Source organism: Raphanus sativus, chromosome 9 (genome assembly GCF_000801105.2).
Source record: "Raphanus sativus cultivar WK10039 chromosome 9, ASM80110v3, whole genome shotgun sequence".
Lineage (NCBI taxonomy): Eukaryota > Viridiplantae > Streptophyta > Magnoliopsida > Brassicales > Brassicaceae > Raphanus > Raphanus sativus.
In genome coordinates, this window is record NC_079519.1 from 7,723,611 (window position 1) to 7,742,609 (window position 18,999).

Here is an 18,999-nt window from a genome sequence, read left to right on the forward strand (position 1 = left end):
ATGTCAAAAACTGCCAAAAGTATGAAAAATCCTAAATGGACAAACAAAAGTTAAAAGTGTCTCTTTTTTCCAATTCTCCCTTTAAAGATTAGGATAACAAGAACTTTTGTTGATAGATAAGTATTTTCAGAACTTTTCATCAATAGGTTAGGTTATATTTTCGAATATTTCTTTTAAAAATTGTTATTTTTGGAGAGTTTTCATTTTGGGAGAGTTTTCATCAATAGGTCAAATTGACATTTCTAATGCTGAGCTGTAGCCTATAGGTAAGTTCGGCCCGTAAAGTAAGCCGGATATCCATTTCCTTAACCCGGTTTGGTAAAGAATTTCATCGAAAAGAGAGACCAGCAAGACTCTCTCTCTCGAGACAGAGACAAGAATGGCACCTTCGTCGTCGAGCGGTCTGACCTTCAAGCTCCACCCTCTGGTAATCGTCAACATATCCGATCACTACACCAGGGTCAAGACTCAGCTCAACCCTCCGCCAGGTTCAGTCTGCTCAACCGAGAACAAGGCATCCTCCAACAACAACAACAACGGCGAAGCAATGAACCCTAGGGTTTACGGATGCGTGATCGGCGTCCAGAGAGGCCGCACTGTCGAGATCTTCAACAGCTTCGAGCTTTTGTTCGATCCTTCCACTGAAACCCTCGATAGATCCTTCCTCGAGAAGAAGCAAGAGCTCTGTAAGCTCACTTACTCTCTTTTGAAAATTTTAATGGGTTTTTGATTTGATTCTTTTTTTTGTTTTATCAGACAAGAAAGTGTTCCCTGACTTCTACATTTTGGGATGGTACTCTACGGGGAGTGACGCTGAGGAGTCTGATATGCTTATCCACAAAGCCGTGAGTTCATACTGTTTTTATAGGATTATGTTTTGCTCTTACTGTAACTGAAAAGCTAGTGTGTGTCTGATAATGGTGGCAGTTGATGGATATCAATGAGTCTCCTGTTTATGTGCTTCTTAACCCGGCAATCAATCACGCACAGAAGGACCTCCCAGTTACTATTTACGAAAGTGGTATACTCTTCTTCCTTTACTGATTTAGTATTTAGAGTCACGTGATTGTGTAATGACACATTGTTCTCTGTAGGTTAATGTAGTTACTTCATCTTTATTAACTCTCAGATGCAAAGTTCCTAACTTTTCTATTTTTTATTGATTGATCTTCGTTACTGGAAGAGTTGCATGTCATTGATGGGATCCCACAGCTTATCTTTGCTCATACAAGCTACACAATCGAGGTCTATGCTTAAGATTTGATTCTTTAGTTACTCTTTGGTGTGAGTGTGAACTTGACTGAGATTCTTGACATGTTAACCCAAACAGACGGTTGAAGCTGAACGGATATCAGTCGACCATGTTGCGCATCTCAAACCTTCTGATGGTGGCTCAGCAGCAACCCAGTGTGAGCCTTATGCCGTCTCTCATACTTGTCACGATCCATTTCTTTCTGTCGCACTAAAGATTTGAGTGCTTTATTGTTAATATGCAGTGGCTGCTCAGCTTACTGGGATACATAGTGCCATCAAAATGCTTAATAGCAGAATCAGAGTGCTCCACCAGTATCTTGCCGCAATGCAGAAAGGTATCTTCTTCTCTTTCCCAAGTTGAGTTCTTATACTCATCACTGGTCCATGATTCTTGATGGAAGATCGGTTGTGTTGTTTAGTACCTTTTGGGGCCAAGGATACTAACTCGTGGGATCTTTACTTGTAGGTGATATTCCTTGTGAAAACTCACTTCTGAGACAAGTATCAAGCCTGCTAAGAAGGTTGCCCGCCATGGAATCAGAGAGGTTTCAAGATAACTTTTTGATGGTGAGTTACATTTGCATTATATTCTTTCTAAGTATATCTTGTTTTATCAAATATCACTCAAAGCTTATGTTATTCTCTCCGTTTGCAGGAGTACAATGACAAATTACTAGTAACTTACCTAGCAATGATTACAAATTGTACCAGGTTTGTACCCGTAATGTAACATTCTCTATAAATTATTCGACTGCAGAGTCATAGGAACTATGAAAGGTGTAACTTTCATCGGACTGATGACTCTGTTTTTATCTGTCAACTTCATCTGCAGCACCATGAATGAGATGGTGGACAAATTCAATACTGCGTATGACAGAAACACTCGAAGAGGTGGAAGAACTGCGTTCATGTAAAAGTTTCTTTCCAGCAGATTCAAGCTTCTCTTCAATTCCTGAAAACTTTTTTTTGCATTTGCCTTGGTGATAATATCTATAAATGAGTCTCTGTCTCCATCGTGATTGTTTCTATCTATGTAAGAAGCTTCTCTGTACTAAATACTCTTGTTTGATTTTTTCCATTGTTGGTAAAAAAATATTACGATTGAAGCTTTGTAAACATGTGTTACACTAGAATTGGGTTATGCCTTGGATAATGTTATACACCGAATCCAAAAAAGCTTAAGCCAAATAACAAAAAAAAGACAAAAACTAAGGAATGAAAATAGAAATAGCCTTTACCTTCCTCCCCAAGGTTTCAAACAAATATAATAAAAGAAAATGAAACAGAAATTATAAGTTATTTTAATCCCCCCAACCAAATGCAAAAGTAAATATTTCAAATCTGTGGTAATCTACTCATGATCTGGTTATAAACCGATTGTCCGGTCTCCGAAACCGGTTCAACCTTTGGCTCCATCCCTCTATGCATCATCGCTTCACTCATCCCACCCGGTTGACTCATATACGGGTGGTGAGGCAAACCGGGTAACTTCCCTTGACCAAACGCTAAACCAGGCAACGAAAGATTAGCTAAACCGGTTTGTCCTAAACCGAACGAGAAACCGGAAGGAGGACCCAAATGCGGCTGGAAGCTAAACGGACGTCCAAACGGAGACTGATTGCTCGCCGTGAGCTGTCTCTCGTATCTCCCACGTGGCTGCTCTTGGTAATGGTGGTGGGCTTGAGCGGCTGAACCGCCGCCGCTGTTGTTACCGTTTCCACCGCCGCCGCCGTGGCTGCTGTTACGTGCTGCGGGGACGTCGTGGTTGTGTTTGCCTTCGTAAGTGGTTATAACGGATTTGAGATCATGAGAAGCTCTCTCCACGTGTTTTCTCACTGTACAACCAGGAGCTGTGCATTTATAGTAACTCCTGCAAAAAATAAAACATGATTGATTTAGTGTGGTTTCTTGAAACAGAGTTGTAAATAAGAAACAGAGGAGAAGTATAAAGAAACCTAGGGTTAGGGTTTCCTTTAACAACTTTCTGTCCATATTTTCTCCAACGGTAGCCATCGTCAAGAATGTCAACATCACTCGTTGTCTGGACAACGACTCTTGGCTCACGTATAGCTCTTGTTGCACCACTCATCTCAGCTGCGTACGCTTCAAGTTTCCTGAAAAAAAACCAACACTTTAGAAACAGCCATACGTTTACTGATCTATAGCAGTAGTTTAGAATCGTTAAAAGAACCTTCTTTTAGATTCGGATTCATCTCCTTCTCCTCCTCCTCCACCACCACCACCTCCATCATAACCCAAGGAAGCACTCCCATGAGTCCCTCTATCATCTTCGTCTTCTTCATTAGAGAATGTTGATGAAGCATCCACCACAACCACACCACCATTACCATCACCTGACTCAAACTGACCTCCTCCTCCTGTTTGACCTTGAACTGATCCAGATTGGTTCCCATAATCAAACCCCTCTTGGACATTGTTCTTCTCATTGCTCCCAACTTGTTGTTGATTGTTATTACAACTAACCCACGTTGGAGCAGAATCTCTCTGCTGTTGTTGGTCAGCTTGGTCAGTTCCATCTACTTGCATTCCAGAGCGGCGATTAGGTGGAGGTTTGGAGTGATTATGAGCTCCTTTGTATATAATCTCAGTAATGTGACCTTCTCTCGATCTCTCTACCTTCTTCTTCACCGGACAATTCGGGTTTGTGCACTTGTAATAGCTTCGTGGATACTCACTTCCTTTCACTAGCTTCTGTCCGTACTTCCTCCAGTTATATCCATCCTCTGCAGGTGCACCACCAACCATCGAATCACCACCACCACCACGTCTTTGCTCTTCTTCTCCTTCTCCTTCTTCTTCTTCTTCTTGGCTCTCAGACGTCTTCCTCTTCTGGCCAGTGTAACCTATGTTTTTAGTTACATCTTCCCGGGACTGATGAGAAGAGCCGTTGTTGTAGTTACCATAATCAACTGGCACCATCTCAGTTGCCGCGCCTTGGAAGAAAGAGGAAGAGGATCTTGAAACAGGTTGGAAGGTGAACGATGCTCCAATGTTATCAAAGAACTCGTCTTTCGCTTTATCAGAGAACAATCCGTTACTGTTAACACCTGGAAGAAACGGAAACTTCCCTGTAGTTGGAGACGGTTGAGCCTGCATGCCAAAGGTCGGTCACACAAAGATTCTCAGAAACAAAAAAAAAAAAGTTCAACAAACAACATTGAAAAGGTGCATGCAGCAGCTTTACCAATGGGTTAGAAAGAAAGACGGGAGACTCCAAGAGTGTTGCAGGGCTAAGACCAGGAGAAGAGATGGTTAAGCAAGGCGAACGAAGATTAGAGTCCATAGAAAAGCCGGCGTTAGAGCGGATGTTCTCAGTGTTCAACTTGGGAGTGTTGAAACCAGCACGAGCGGCGATTCTTTCTCTCAAACCACCACCTCTTGAAACGTTGTTCTGTGTAGGAGAATCATTGTTGTTATCATCATTACCATTAGTGTCTTCTTGTAAACCAGTGACTTGACCATGGTTCAAAGATAGCTCTCTTTCCAGAACACGTTTTGAGTTCTTGTCTTCTCCAATGGCAGAAGAGAAAAGGGTCCCGGGAGTAGGGTTACAAGGCACCCATTCTCCCATTATAGCAACGTTTTCATCAAAACCAGACATTTAAGATCGTTGACTGAGTCTTTGCTTAAACTGTGAAGAAACTCCTGAATTAAAAAAAAAACATTATAAAAGATTAAAAGACAGTCACAGTCAGAATCAGAATCTATTGAAGACATGATCATAATAAAAACATAATAAGTAGTATTTAACAATATTAATCTTAGATAAGTAACACAAAAGAAGAAAGATGATTTGAGACGATTATAAGTGAACTAGTGAGCGTTAAAAAAAAATTAAAGTTGAAACCTTTTCTCGGAGTCCACAAAAAGAAATCATAGACAAAACAAAATAATGTAAAAAGAAAAACAAGATGATCTTTTTCTCTTTAACACGTTAATCAACTTTTATGGAATTGAAATATTTGATTTTACGATAATAACGAAATTAGATAGAGAAATATTTGGAAATGAATCATTAGGAGAAACAAATGAACGAATCACGGAGGTTAAAAAGAGGAAACAAAAAAGACAACGTCAAGTTATAGATTAAACCAGACGGTAAGCAAGGAAAAAAACACAAGATGTGATTAAACAAATCATGTCCTTTTTTATCAAATCCTGAATTTAAGTTAAAGATTAAAAAAAAAACATTTTTAACGTATGAAAAGATTAAATTCACAAGGAAAAAAAAACGGAAAAAGGAAAACGGATGGAGACAATTCACCTGATTGATTGAAGACGAGGAACCACAAACAACACCGTCACAGCCGCTGTAGCCGCAAACGGAAGTCGCCAGTTCCGTCGCTAACATCCACCTGCGACTCTGATCCGATACCAGAAACCAAAACCCACCCGACCCGGATCCGAATTTAGCACTCTTTAATGATAAAGATATTGTTTTTTTTTTCCTTCCGTTCTCTGTTCCTCTGGGTTTCACAACAAACCCAGAAAACAAAAGACGATTTTTTTATGAAAAGTTGTATAATTTTAACCTTTGACACAAAACAAAATTATTATGATGATTGTTGGCAAAAGAACAAAGATTTGTACAGTTTGATTAGATTAATCACTGTTACTTTCTCATCATCCTTCACGAGAATAAAAAAATAAGAGAGAGAGAGAGGATTATGAAACCATTTTGATATTTTTCTTTGATTATTACTGAGAAGAAGGAGGATGAGGAGGAATAAAGTTTTGTTTGCAGAGAATGGTGAAGACGATGGTGAATAACATACACAAAAGAGCGTTTTTTCTCCCTACTTAATTATCCTGTAAGAACACGCCACGTGGAATACTCGAGGTAAAGAGAATAACATCGTCGGGTGATAGGTGCAATGTACCGTGAGGTGTAGCGTAGGTGATCACTAACGAATTACTGTATCTGCCAACTTTTTCACATTTATTTCTCGTCCATATTCATTTTTCCGGGTTTGGCTATTAATAGGAATACAAATTTATTAAAAAACGGATATTTATTGCCAAAAGCTCCTATTCTGCCACATGTTGAATTAAGGAAAAAAGAGCTTGTAATTACTCTATTACAGTGAACATAGTCTGAATCACATGAAATTCCAGAAAAAAAAACTGAATTATCCTTTGTGGACGAGAACAAATAAAAGTTAAAAATAAAGCAGGTTGTTGTTGTTTTTACTATAAGAGTCACATTTGTTAGAAATTTATGGAACAGAAAATCTAATCTCTGCAGTGCTATTTATAGTTTACGTTTGTATGTAAATATGCTATAAAATTCAGTAAAAGGGAGAAATATTGTCAGAACATTGTGACTACAGAGGTTATACGTACTCTTGTGATCTTATACATTGCAAATTTGCAATGTTATCAAAATGTAATACATTTCTCACCCTAGAGGTTATTTTTTTTTTAACTCGAAGAAAATTGAAATACATGGTGTCGATAAGAAATCAAAGACAAATAACATAAACCAAACAAAATAAAACAAAAACATAAATAGAACCTAAAACCATATATGTCCATAAGTTTATTCCTTCCACCTTTCCAGAAGAATTTAATATCAATGGAACTGACCTAAAGAACAAATGTCTTGAGCAGTCCCAACCATGAAGGGAATATCACCAAGCCATACTAGAACCAGCAACATTAGAAACAATCGAGAGGTGAAATCTACACCTACTCCAGCAGCTGCTATCCATGTGAAACTTGCATGACCAGAAACCACCACTAAAACTAAGATACAAAGACAAAAGACCTTGAAACACTACTTGAGAAAACGTCAAAGAAGACCACTAGCTCTTACATGCGGATACTCGCAAGGCAGCCAAGTGACCTACAGAACAAAGACTGCCCACCTTCTCGCAAGAGAAAAACTGAAGGTCAAGTTAACTGTTCCGTCTAGAAACCATCTCCCAAAACCACAAAGGTCCAAGATAAGGTCTAGTAGATACCTCCACAGCGAACATAAATCACAAAAAACGAACCCAAAAAGCCAACTTAGGATGCGACAAAGTGACTGAAACAGTAAGAACCAAACAAAAGCAGTATTCCCACGACTTCAAACTAATACTAATTCACCACACAAGAACATAAATTCCGGTGATTGAGATGCTAGAAAAACCATCTTTCCCAGAGACACAAAGCCGGTGATAGAGATGCTAGAGGAACGATCCCTTCCCGGAAACAGAAAACCGGCAGTAAAGAGCTTTGAGAGCCTCTTTCCTCAGAATCTTAGTCGCTCCCGATATCGGTGAAAACCACCAACCACCGGAACAAGAGAGAGAAGACCGACGGTTGCGCACCCTAGAGGTTATTATACGCACTGTTTTGATCTATATACATTCATAACTTTAACAATTAAATTTGGCGATATAGTAAAATCTCATTTTGGTTTTGTAAAATCATTGTCACAAACGTTGGTTTGACAGTATTTTTACTACTTTAAAGTTAATAATTGGAAACTCCAACTTTTATCCCTTCCAGTATTTTTTTAATGTTTAACTATATATTAAAATAGGATCATCCGATTGATAAATGTTTGATTCAGTAATATGTATTTTTATTTAAGGAATTATTATATTAAATTAAGTTAATATTAAACTCAAATATACACAAAAATTTAAATAAAAATTATTATTTTTTAAAACAAACTTTGAAAAAATATATACCCGTCCGGGACATAATCTAGTATTTTATTAGTACTTGTTACATCTGTGGATTGGCATCCAAAAGTCAAAACGTGTGTGTGCCAGTCTCAGCTACAACAATGAGCCACAATTATTGTTTTCGTATGAGCTACAACAATTAGTTGTCTAGGAATTTTTATTTTTTGTTGTCTCGGATGTTACATACGTACCCAAATCATCGTTTAGTCTAAGTTTTAACTATTTACATATGAAATTAGAGACACGCAACACATATAGATCTATATGGCAACCAAATATTTCTACCTCAACCAATAACGTATAACTGTTTTGTTTTGAATTTGACATCTTCTCATACATGCATGTGATGATTTTTTTTTTTCATATTGGTATATTTAACATGCGTGCATGTGATTTACACGAGACCTTTTAGATGAAACGTATCAACCTAAACGTATAGCTAGGAGATACTTTCAATCCGATGTAAATTTCTGACGCTGTACTTGTTTGCATAGAAAAAAAGAAAGATGTACAGTATTACATAAGTGATGGTCAAGGGCGGTCCTGGTAAAGCCAAAATGAAACAACCTAATTTTGAGTTTGTAAAATTTCTTTTATCCAATTATTTACTAAATCGTCTATATATAACTCTCAAAATTTCAAAGTCAACCGTAGTTATGTTGCTAGTTATACATCTAATCATACTAAATTGTAAATATATATTCAAATGTAGATGAAATCTAATATACATAATCATAAGCAGATCAAGAAAACTGAACAAATTATTAAATAAACGAAATTACTCCGGACAAAAATTCTTTACAAATATTTAAGATACTTCCCTAACAATTATATCATCGTAATCCCTAAATGCACAGCACAACATAAATAATATTCTTTTTGTTTCAAAATGATGTGTATCATATAATTTCCCACATATTAATAAACATATTAAATTTTAGCTATAGATACATAATTATGTGATTAATTATTTTTTCATAATTCTAGATCAGTAGGAATTAATAAATGTAGTTTTAAAATTTATAATTAATTATTATTAGTTCATGCATTAAAAAGAAATAAAAAATATTTTGAAATATTTTTTTTTCCAAAACATTATATTAATGAAACGAGGAAGTATCCATAGTACAAGATGAAACAAAAAAAGTGACTGATGTACGTTAAAGCCTTAAAGGTACATATTAATAAGATTGCATATGTAGACATAAATAAAATATTATCGATATAATGACTTGTTGACCCAAAAAAAATCGATATAATGACTTTAATTATACCTTAAATCGAATATTTAATTGGAAATTGTGGAGGCAGTTTTTCACCCAAAAAACAGTCAAAAAGAAACATGACGACCAAGCCTTTAATAATTTCTTTTCTTTTTTCCTTTTGTCTCTTTAATAAGAGAAGAGCCTCAAATAGTCGTGTTACGGGGCTGTGACACAACACTCATGTGACAGCCAAAGCATGGTAATGGCGTGGTGTACCTTTCTTTTTTTTTCTTTTTCTTTTTTAACTAAGCTTTCATATTTAAATACGCGAGAGGAAAAAATATTACAAGCACATCGGCTAGATTTCAGAGCACAGCCCAGTAGTGTTTAACCCAAATCACAAATCATAATCCTAATGACCCAATAAAGACCGACAGAGAATGAGGCCCAAGTTGATGGTGAGTAGCCAAAGAGTCAGCTCCGACACAACCGATGAACGAAAGACGGTGATCAAGTGAGCCACTGCTGCATCGGACGTGAAGAGAGCAAAGGGTTGGTGGTTCTGAAGGTTAGTATCTTGTCCTTCATTTTTCGATCAATAAGGCGAGTGATCACGTCCGGAGATCAATAGACTTGACGGTGTAGGCGGCTATTGCGTTCTGACCAGATCCAATATAAACAGCTTTGCCAACAGAGAAGAGTGGCATAGTCGACTCCCAGGAAAAGTGACTATTCCAACCCGAACATTTTCGATCGTGCCAAATACGACCCGAACAAATGATCAGTGCCAAATACGACCTTAACTTAACTAAAATTCAAAAAAACTACACGAATTTCTTAAAACGTGCCTAAATCTACATTGACTCTAACATAAGTTAGTCAACCATTAACAAGATAAAACGATGTCATTTTGATATACAAGAAAAAATGCCTATTTCGATCCAAACAATTTCGGTGGTGTCAAATACGATTCGAACACATGGTCGGTGCCAAACACGACCTAGACTCAATTATAATAAAAAAAAATTACCTGAATTTTTTAAAATGTGCCTAAATCTACACTGACTCTAACAGAAATTATTCAATTGTTAATAAAATAAAACGACGTCATTTTGATATATATATATATATATATATATATATATGTATATATATATATATATATATCTAACATAAATTAGTCAATTGTTAATCAAATAAAACGACGTCATTTTAATATATATATATTTTAATATATGTTTATTACAAGACTTAAATCCGTGTCGTGGTACCCTTTTAAAATGGTACATTAACGACTAGACTAAAATAACTTTTTGAAATATTTTTAGACATTTGAAATTATATAAACTAATATTTTTTTTTCATCTTATCCAATTTAAAACTTTGGTGATTGTTTATATATATTTTAGTTATTGTGTAATATGTCTAATATTTTGAATAAGATATCTTAGTGAAAGAAAGGTAAAAGACCTCTTAACATTTTTGAACAAAATTTCAAAATATATAATATTAACTTTGAAAAAAAATCAACTTAAGTTTAAAAAATAAAATAATCTATATAAGAATCTTTTATAAATAACTTCAAAATTTTAGGTATATCTAAGATTGTGTAATTATAAATATTTTATTATTTATATTTAGTAAGATATAAGTTTATTAAAGATATGATAAGTAAAAACATGTTATGTATTTATATAAATCAGAAAAAAATTTCACCAAAGTTTTAAAATTGAATATGATGAAGAAAAAATAGTAGTTTATATAAATTTCAAATTTGTAACAATATTTCAAAAAGTTATTTTTGTCTAGTTGTTAATGTACCTCTTTAAAAAGGTACCACATTATTTTTGAAGTCCTGGAATGAACATATATTAATAATATATATATATCAAAACAATGTCGTTTTATCTTATTAACAGTTGACTAATTTATGGTAGAGTCAATGTAGATTTATGCATATTTTAAAAAGTTAAGGTATTTTTTTTTAATTATAATTGAGTTCATGTCGTATCTGGCACTGACCATGTGTTTGGATCATATTTGGCACCACCGAAATTGTTTGGGTCGAAATAGGCACTTTTCACTGTGTATCAAAACGACGTCGTTTTATCTTATTAATGGTTGACTAACTTCTGTTAGAGTCAATGTAGATTTAGGCACATTTTAAAAAGTTCGGGTAGATTTTTTGAATTTTAATTAAATTCATATCGTATTTGGCACTGATCATTTATTCAGATTGTATTTGGCACGATCGAAATTGTCCGGGTCGGAATAGACACTTTTCCCGTCGACTCGCAAGGCGGTACCAAATCTCCCAAGAGTAAATGCAATCAAAATATATTTTCTTTTATGTTACAGATATTTTGCCTTTTCTCCAGTGGGGCCCGCAAAACGAACTTTGAAAGGACAGAGGATCGACGGCTCTGATTTTTTGTCAGTTTTTTCCCTCCATAGTAGTCCCCATAGTGTAATATGGACCCACATTGAAAAGGAACAAACGTGAGTTTAATTATGCTGAAGTGTCACCACTTTCCTTTAACCAGTTGATGATTTGAACATAATAAGATAGTGAACTCATCTTTTCATATATAAAGTGTGATTGGTAAAAACAGAGTAACATGGAGTAAATTAAAATAGCTGATATGAGAGGAAAAAGTTATAAAATAGTTGAAACAGTAAAAGATAAAAAGTTGAAACGAGCACAACTCATTTTCTCCACCATAACCATGAGGAACAAAAACAAAAAGTGTTTCAACTTTGATAAACTGTGATGAGAGGAAAAGAATAAAAATGATTAAAAGAAATTCCACCGTTTTAGCAAAAAAAAAAAAAAGAAAAAAGAAATTCCACCTGATTGGTACAGTTTGAGTTCAACCGAGCGTAACTATGTTTTCGTTAGAAGTTTCTCGTTACATGCGACATCCAATCACAACCATAGATTTATATTACATTATCAGAGGCAAATGTTTTTTTTTAATTTCTTAACACCTACTATTTTATTTATATAAAATATAATATTACACATAAAAAATACAACCGAATATAGTATATCTTATATAATAAATACATATATACAAGAATCCCCAATTTAATAAAATAAACATTTAATGTAAAATAATCTATGACAATATATATAAGTGGACACACCACAACCAAATTCTCAACAAGAAAAAAATACTACCGACCTCTAACTTAAAATTCACCATCAATCCAAGAACACACGTAGCACTATGATCAACTCCGAGAATGCTGTCATCCTCGCAACATTAGTCTTATGCTTCTCCATTTCCATATTATCACAACGTGAACCTATCCCGTTTCTGATGCAACTCGACCGATGGGAAGTATTGCTACCGAGCATCGGTATATCCGCCATGCACATGCAACTTCTCCACAACGGCATGGTGATAATGTTCGACCGTACCGATTTTGGTACCTCGAATATTTCTCTACCAGGAGGCATGTGTCGATTCGATCCTAGTGACACTGCGGTCAAGTTCGATTGCTCCGCGCATTCGGTTCTCTACGACGTTGTCTCCAACACATACCGTGCCTTGAAAGTCCAAACCGATACATGGTGTTCTTCTGGTTCGGTTCTTCCAAACGGAACATTGGTTCAAACTGGTGGATACAACGACGGTGAGCGCGCTGCTCGAATGTTTACCCCGTGTGGTTATAGTGAAACATGTGACTGGATCGAGTTCCCTCAGTATCTAGCCCAACGTAGATGGTATGCCACCAATCAGATTTTACCCGATGGACGGATAATTGTGGTCGGGGGAAGAAGACAATTCAACTTTGAAATTTTCCCTCGACCTGATTCTCGTCGTTATAGAGGATCAAGATTTGATTTTCTTAGGGAAACAGCAGATGTAACTAGCGAGAACAACTTGTATCCGTTCATTCATCTCTTACCCGATGGAAACTTATTCGTCTTCGCTAACACAAGATCCATTGTGTTTGATTACAAAAGGAACCGAATCGTGAGAGAGCTTCCTGAGATTCCAGGTGGTGATCCAAGAAACTACCCAAGCAGTGGCTCTTCTATACTTTTTCCATTAGATGAAACAAAAAATGTTATGGAGGCTGAGATTATGGTTTGTGGAGGAGCTCCTAGAGACGCCTTTCCACGAGCAAGTAGCCAACAAGGATTCACACGTGCAACTTCCACGTGCGGGAGGCTAAAGGTAACTAGTCCGAATCCAATTTGGGAAATGGAGACCATGCCACTGCCACGTGTCATGGGGGACATGCTGATCTTACCAACGGGTGATATCATTATTGTAAACGGCGCAGGAGCTGGTACAGCCGGGTGGGAGCATGCCGTGACCCGGTAACCCGACCCGTGATATATCACACATTTGATCGCCGCTTCTCAATTATGTCCACATCATCGCGTCCTAGGATGTACCATTCGTCTGCGGTTTTGTTACCGGACGGTCGGGTTTTAGTCGGTGGTAGTAATCCTCACGTTTATTACAACTTCACTAACGTCGAGTATCCAACGGAATTAAGCCTCGAGGCTTACTCTCCTCCCTACCTGTCTTTCACGTCTGACTCAATAAGACCAAATATATTGACCAACGACAAAGTAATCAGTTACAAGAGATTGTTCAACATCAATTTCTCCATACAACAGTTCCTGACCATTGATCTTCTCTCTGTGAGGATAGTTGCACCTTCGTTCACTACGCACTCTTTTGCGATGAATCAGAGGATGGTGATTTTGAAGCTACTATCTGTGACTCATGAGGATCTAACGAATTCTTATAAAATCGACGCGTTGGGTCCATCAACGGCAGAGATTGCTCCTCCAGGATATTATATGATCTTTCTGGTGCACGCAGGAATACCAAGTTCAGGTGCTTGGGTGCAAATTGAGTGAACCTTAAATTAAGGATGAATTGTCTGAAGTGTGTGTTGCATGTTGAGTTTGTTTACGCTTATCTTTATATATTAGTGAGAATAACAGAGGGAATAAGAGAATAGATTACGTAACGTATATAATGCATGACTCAGCTTGAATCCATCTTATGTTGAAACAAATCATTATTATGGACTTTTACCTCTTTCTAGAAAATAGATGACAATTATACTAACAATTAATATAAAACGTAAGTATTAAACCATTTCAATTTAAAATATACTAATTTTGATATCTACAACTAAAACTATTAAAATTTTAACACAAGATGAACGTATGTTAAAGGATACATAATTAATAGGAGGGCTATTTGCAAATATGACTTAAAACTCAAAGTCAAATACAAAACTAATCAATAATTTTATTTTTTGTAATTTTCATTTGTTATATTAACCCCAAAAATTTAAATTATTTACAAAAATGTCATTAGATTTTAATTTTTGAAAATTAATTTTTTTATCCTCCAATCATCATCTTTTTCATTTTCTTCAAGTATTTACAATATTACCATTGCCATCAATACACCAACAAACATGAATAACCAATTTAAAACTCTTAATGCACCTAAAGTCGTTTTACACCCTTTTTTAATCTCATTTCTTATGAACTAAGAACAACATATAATTCACATTATCTCAATATTCATCTAAAAACCCCGAAGATTTTTTATTCTATTTTTAATGGTTCAAAGAGTGATTTCACTCAAATTATCCTAACATGTGAATTATTTTCTCAAATAACATGATTAGTTGTAATGCTTAAGGATCAAATCCACAGAGAGTTAGGGCATACAATAAATCATAATCAGTAGTGATTAAGTTAAGTTGAAAGCAATTTAAAGTAAACAAGCAGTGGTGAATAAGGTAGTTGTTCGTTTGATTGGATTGAGATTTAGATAATAATAAGAAAGAGTCACGACTAGGGTTTCTATTCAAGTAATCCAGATTATATAGGTGCATATACTAAGCAGCATGTAAGATATATGAGAACTTAACGTAAGCAATAGTCGATCAACTTCCATTTGTTTAGACTATCTATTGTCTAGATCTTCAGACCCCAACTTCTGTTTGTTGATCTGAAGAAAGTGTCAATCGATGATTCTATAGGAATATGGATTGATGCACCTTTCGAGTCGACGATCGATTAATCCATTAGATTATCGATCGAAGATCTTCTAGCAAGCTTTAACAATCGGTTGAATGTGTTCACTAGGCTTCCTAGATCAACTTCCGTTTGTTTCTAGAAATCTTATCTCAGAGAATCTATTATGGTAGAAGACCAAGCCTTCGCTTGCGTCCAACTATCATACTATCAGGATTCTAGTTATCTACTCTAGTACACAAGCATTAAGCACAATTCTAATGATGAATATCACTAGCAACTTACAATTCTATATTTTGGGTTAATCCTTCATAACCTATTTGAACCCTAAACCTAACATGATGATTACTGAGACATTGCTAAGTAAATTATAAACATAAATATAAATAGCATAGATAATAAATCTGGAGTTCCAATACCAAGCTCTGAAGAAGTCTTGGATCTTCTCTCCAATCTACTAAAAATCATAAATATAATATTTGCTGTAAAAAAGAAAAATAATGAAAGTGTGTGTTTCCTAGAACAATTGCAGAGCACTTAAATATTAGGTTAAAGACGACCAGGGGCAATTTTGTAATTTGGTGGAGACTTGAGCTTTAAATCAGCTGAGACCAAACTGGGTTTCATCGGCTTGGCCATCGATCGATGCCACAGAGTGTGCATAGATCGATTATCAACTCTTTATATCGACCTCTTGTCTGGTTCGATGGCCAGCTCTGGTGTTTTCTCCTTTTATCTTCAAAATGCTCCAAAATCACCACTTTACTCTAATCACTCATGAACCTGAAAACATACTAAATAGACTCCAAAACATAATAATTATATCTAAAACATTTATATACCATGGCTAAAAATGGGTAAATTCCATGGTATATCATAGAGCCATTCAAACTTACGATTTTTGGTGGGTCTTTTTTGTTTGAGATTATGTGTGTTTGGAGAAGATTTATGTGTGCTAAATAAGTTATCTCACTGGTTGAAGCAATGAAATCAATTTTTTTTTCAGATCTGTGTGTCAGAAGATTTCTGTGGAAGTCTTCTGATAGTAGAAGACTTACAAGGAAGTCTTCTGGTCAATGCACATGTTAGTTTTGCAATTAATTTTTATATGTATTTTTAGAGACGAATTCTACGGAAGTCTTCCATTTTTTTTTGTTAACAAAAAATCTCAAAAATACCAGAGAAGACCTCTCGGTAAATCGTCTAGGATAAACATGTTAATTTTGAATTCGACCGGATTGTGTTAGAAGGTTGATTTTTCCTAGACGACTTACCGGGAGAAAAATAAAACTTCAATATTTAATTATAGTTAGACAACTTCCGTGTAAGTCGTTTCAGATTACTTTTGCAATTAAAAAGTAAAACTTAAATATTTAATTTAGAGCATGATAAAACTGTGTATTAAGGTTCCCAACCGTGTTCCACAAGTTTCGACTCTGTTATATTCCTGGTTTGGCGTTGTTTTGTTAGAGCATGATAAAACTGTGTATTAAAGTTCCCAACCGTGTTCCACAAGTTTCGACTCTTTTGTTGCCAGTAATCCTCTTCGTCTTTATACCCATTCTGCAACTTTCGAGAGACTTCCATAATCTCTTCTCGAGTCCGATTATTGTCTGATTGTACCTCTTTCAATGCTTGTTGAAGTTCGCTTATTTTATCTTTTCTATATGGAGGATTATCCTTTCTCCATTTAGAAATTTCATGTCGACAATTTCTTATGGAAGATTATCCTTTCTCCATTCGACTTCTTCATTTTTAATTTTTATTTTTTTTGAATTTTTGAATTATTATTTTCTATATTTTTAGATTTTGTAGTTTTTTCTATTTTTCTTGATTTTACAATTTTTTTTAATTTCTAAATTATTAAATTTTTGAAATTTATTTGTTGCCAGATTTTTTTTCCTATTTCTAGTGTCTATCTATTTTTACAATTTATTTATTTTTATTTTTTGAATTTATAAAAATTTTGAACTTTTATTTGTTTTCCATATTTTTAAGTGAGAAAAAGCCCAAAATAGCACGAAACCAAGTTTTTGTCACAAAAATAGCATCACAAGAAAGAAAATGACCAAAAGAAGTTTTATTGAAGGATAAATATGCATTTATAATCCTTGGGTTAATTAATCTAAGACTTAGGGTTTAGAGTTAAGGGGTGTGGTTTTAGGAATATGTTCAAATTTTTAAAAATAAAAAATAGACATTAAAAATTTTAAAACAAAAAGGTGTTTTTGGTCATTTTATTTTTTGACTGCTATTTTTGTGACAAAAAATTAAAAAATGCTATTTGAGAGATTTGCCCTTTTTAAATTTCCGTATGTGTTTCTAGTTTTTATCGATTTTACAATATTTCTTTTCTTGCTTTTATTTTTTGAATTTATAACTTTTTGGACTTTAGTTTTTGAATTTATAAATTTTATTTTGTTTTCTTGATTTTTCCTAAATTTGTATTAATTTGTAGAATTTATTTTGAATTTTTATTTGTTTTTATTATCTAAAATAATTAAAATATTTTTTTTGAAAACTGCCACGTCACATATTTTTACCTGCTGATGAACAATACCGGTCACAATTTTGACGTGTGAAATAAGTAAATTAGTTTTGATGTTTGATATAAAATGCGAGCTTTATGGTTTTTATGAGATTTTCTTTTTTTAGTTATGTCATTTACACTTTTATACTATTTGGGTAAATCACTCTACTGAGTTTTGGTTGTTTTTAAATAGATAGACACCATAGATAAGAATTAAGCCGTACGGTATACTACTTGAATTCGAATCCACAAATGGAGAAATATAAAAAAAAAGTGGAGAAATATGCAAATTTGAAAGAATCTAGAATTCTGGAATATGGGATTTGAGAGAATACATATCGTGCATGGTGGACCAACTACCTTAATGGAGTTGAATAAATTCCATCTCAATTTGTTTTTATAATGAAAAGCTTTTCATACCTAACCAAAATAAGAGTGGATATATTTGTCACGTTAATTTCGGTTCACTCATTCTTTCGACCAACCACACCGTACGGAAAGTTTATGTTTCCCCGGAGAGGTGTAAAGAATAACTTAAATATTATAAGAGTATATATATTCAACATAAGAAAAACTTATTATTAACAGCTCAACAAAATTATTATTAAATTATGTATTTATGTTCCATCACAATACAACATCATACAAAGTTAGAAAGACCATACCATCACCATGCCATTTGTATTTGGAAATTTCATATTTTCTCTAACGCTCCTTCGTTTCCATTTACATAGTAATAGATTTTGACCCGCGCTTTTGAAGCGCGGGATATTTTACGATGAAAATTTTTACTAATAATTTAACAAATATTTTGGTAATTTTTAAAGAGTGTGTATTTAAAATATTTTTGTATTTAAATCAGTATTTTTTAAATTCAACCCGATTGTGATTATATCGGTTAATCCGGAGATATGACAATTCAATTTATGTTTTTAAAGTATTCATATTAAAAAAATCACTAAAACCCGAGACTAACCGATTGAACTAATGGATGACCGATATGTAATCTAATTGGATTTAAATTGTAAAAGTTTCATAATTTGTAATCTTATAATCGAAATTTTAAAGTTTAATATTTTGCAATTTATGAAATTATGACGTTTTACAAAATTTTAAAGAGAAAATGATAGATATAAAATAATTAAGATTAGTTATTATATTATTTGGAAACATTGATAGTAGTATAAAAAATATATTGTTTGGAAACATTGATAGTAGTATAAAGAAATAAGTATATTGTTTGGAAACATTGATAGTATTATAAAAAAATAAATATATTGTTTGGAA

General features: G+C 34.4%; 3 protein-coding genes across 3 annotated transcripts; 2 read left to right on the forward strand and 1 right to left on the reverse strand.

Moving 5' to 3' along the window:
- The first annotated feature begins 307 nt into the window (after positions 1-307).
- On the forward strand, positions 308-2,364 carry LOC108827943 (COP9 signalosome complex subunit 6a). Its single transcript, XM_018601471.2, has 9 exons — positions 308-686; positions 757-845; positions 928-1,021; positions 1,184-1,245; positions 1,331-1,409; positions 1,497-1,589; positions 1,721-1,821; positions 1,910-1,965; positions 2,087-2,364. The coding sequence occupies exons 1-9, from the start codon at positions 380-382 to the stop codon at positions 2,166-2,168; spliced, it is 963 nt and encodes a 320-aa protein (XP_018456973.1). The 5' UTR covers positions 308-379; the 3' UTR covers positions 2,169-2,364.
- A 103-nt stretch (positions 2,365-2,467) lies between these two features.
- Positions 2,468-6,031, reverse strand: LOC108827942 (probable WRKY transcription factor 2). The gene is made up of 5 exons (XM_018601470.2): positions 5,540-6,031; positions 4,460-4,920; positions 3,446-4,365; positions 3,210-3,368; positions 2,468-3,124 (listed from the first exon to the last, which is right to left on the reverse strand). The coding sequence occupies exons 2-5, from the start codon at positions 4,874-4,876 to the stop codon at positions 2,590-2,592; spliced, it is 2,031 nt and encodes a 676-aa protein (XP_018456972.1). The 5' UTR covers positions 4,877-4,920; positions 5,540-6,031; the 3' UTR covers positions 2,468-2,589.
- Positions 6,032-12,211: 6,180 nt separating this feature from the next.
- On the forward strand, positions 12,212-14,203 carry LOC108826039 (aldehyde oxidase GLOX). The gene is given in 2 exon segments (XM_018599412.2): positions 12,212-13,474; positions 13,477-14,203. Coding segments are annotated over 2 exon segments (1,653 nt in total). The 5' UTR covers positions 12,212-12,387; the 3' UTR covers positions 14,043-14,203.
- Positions 14,204-18,999: the final 4,796 nt, after the last annotated feature.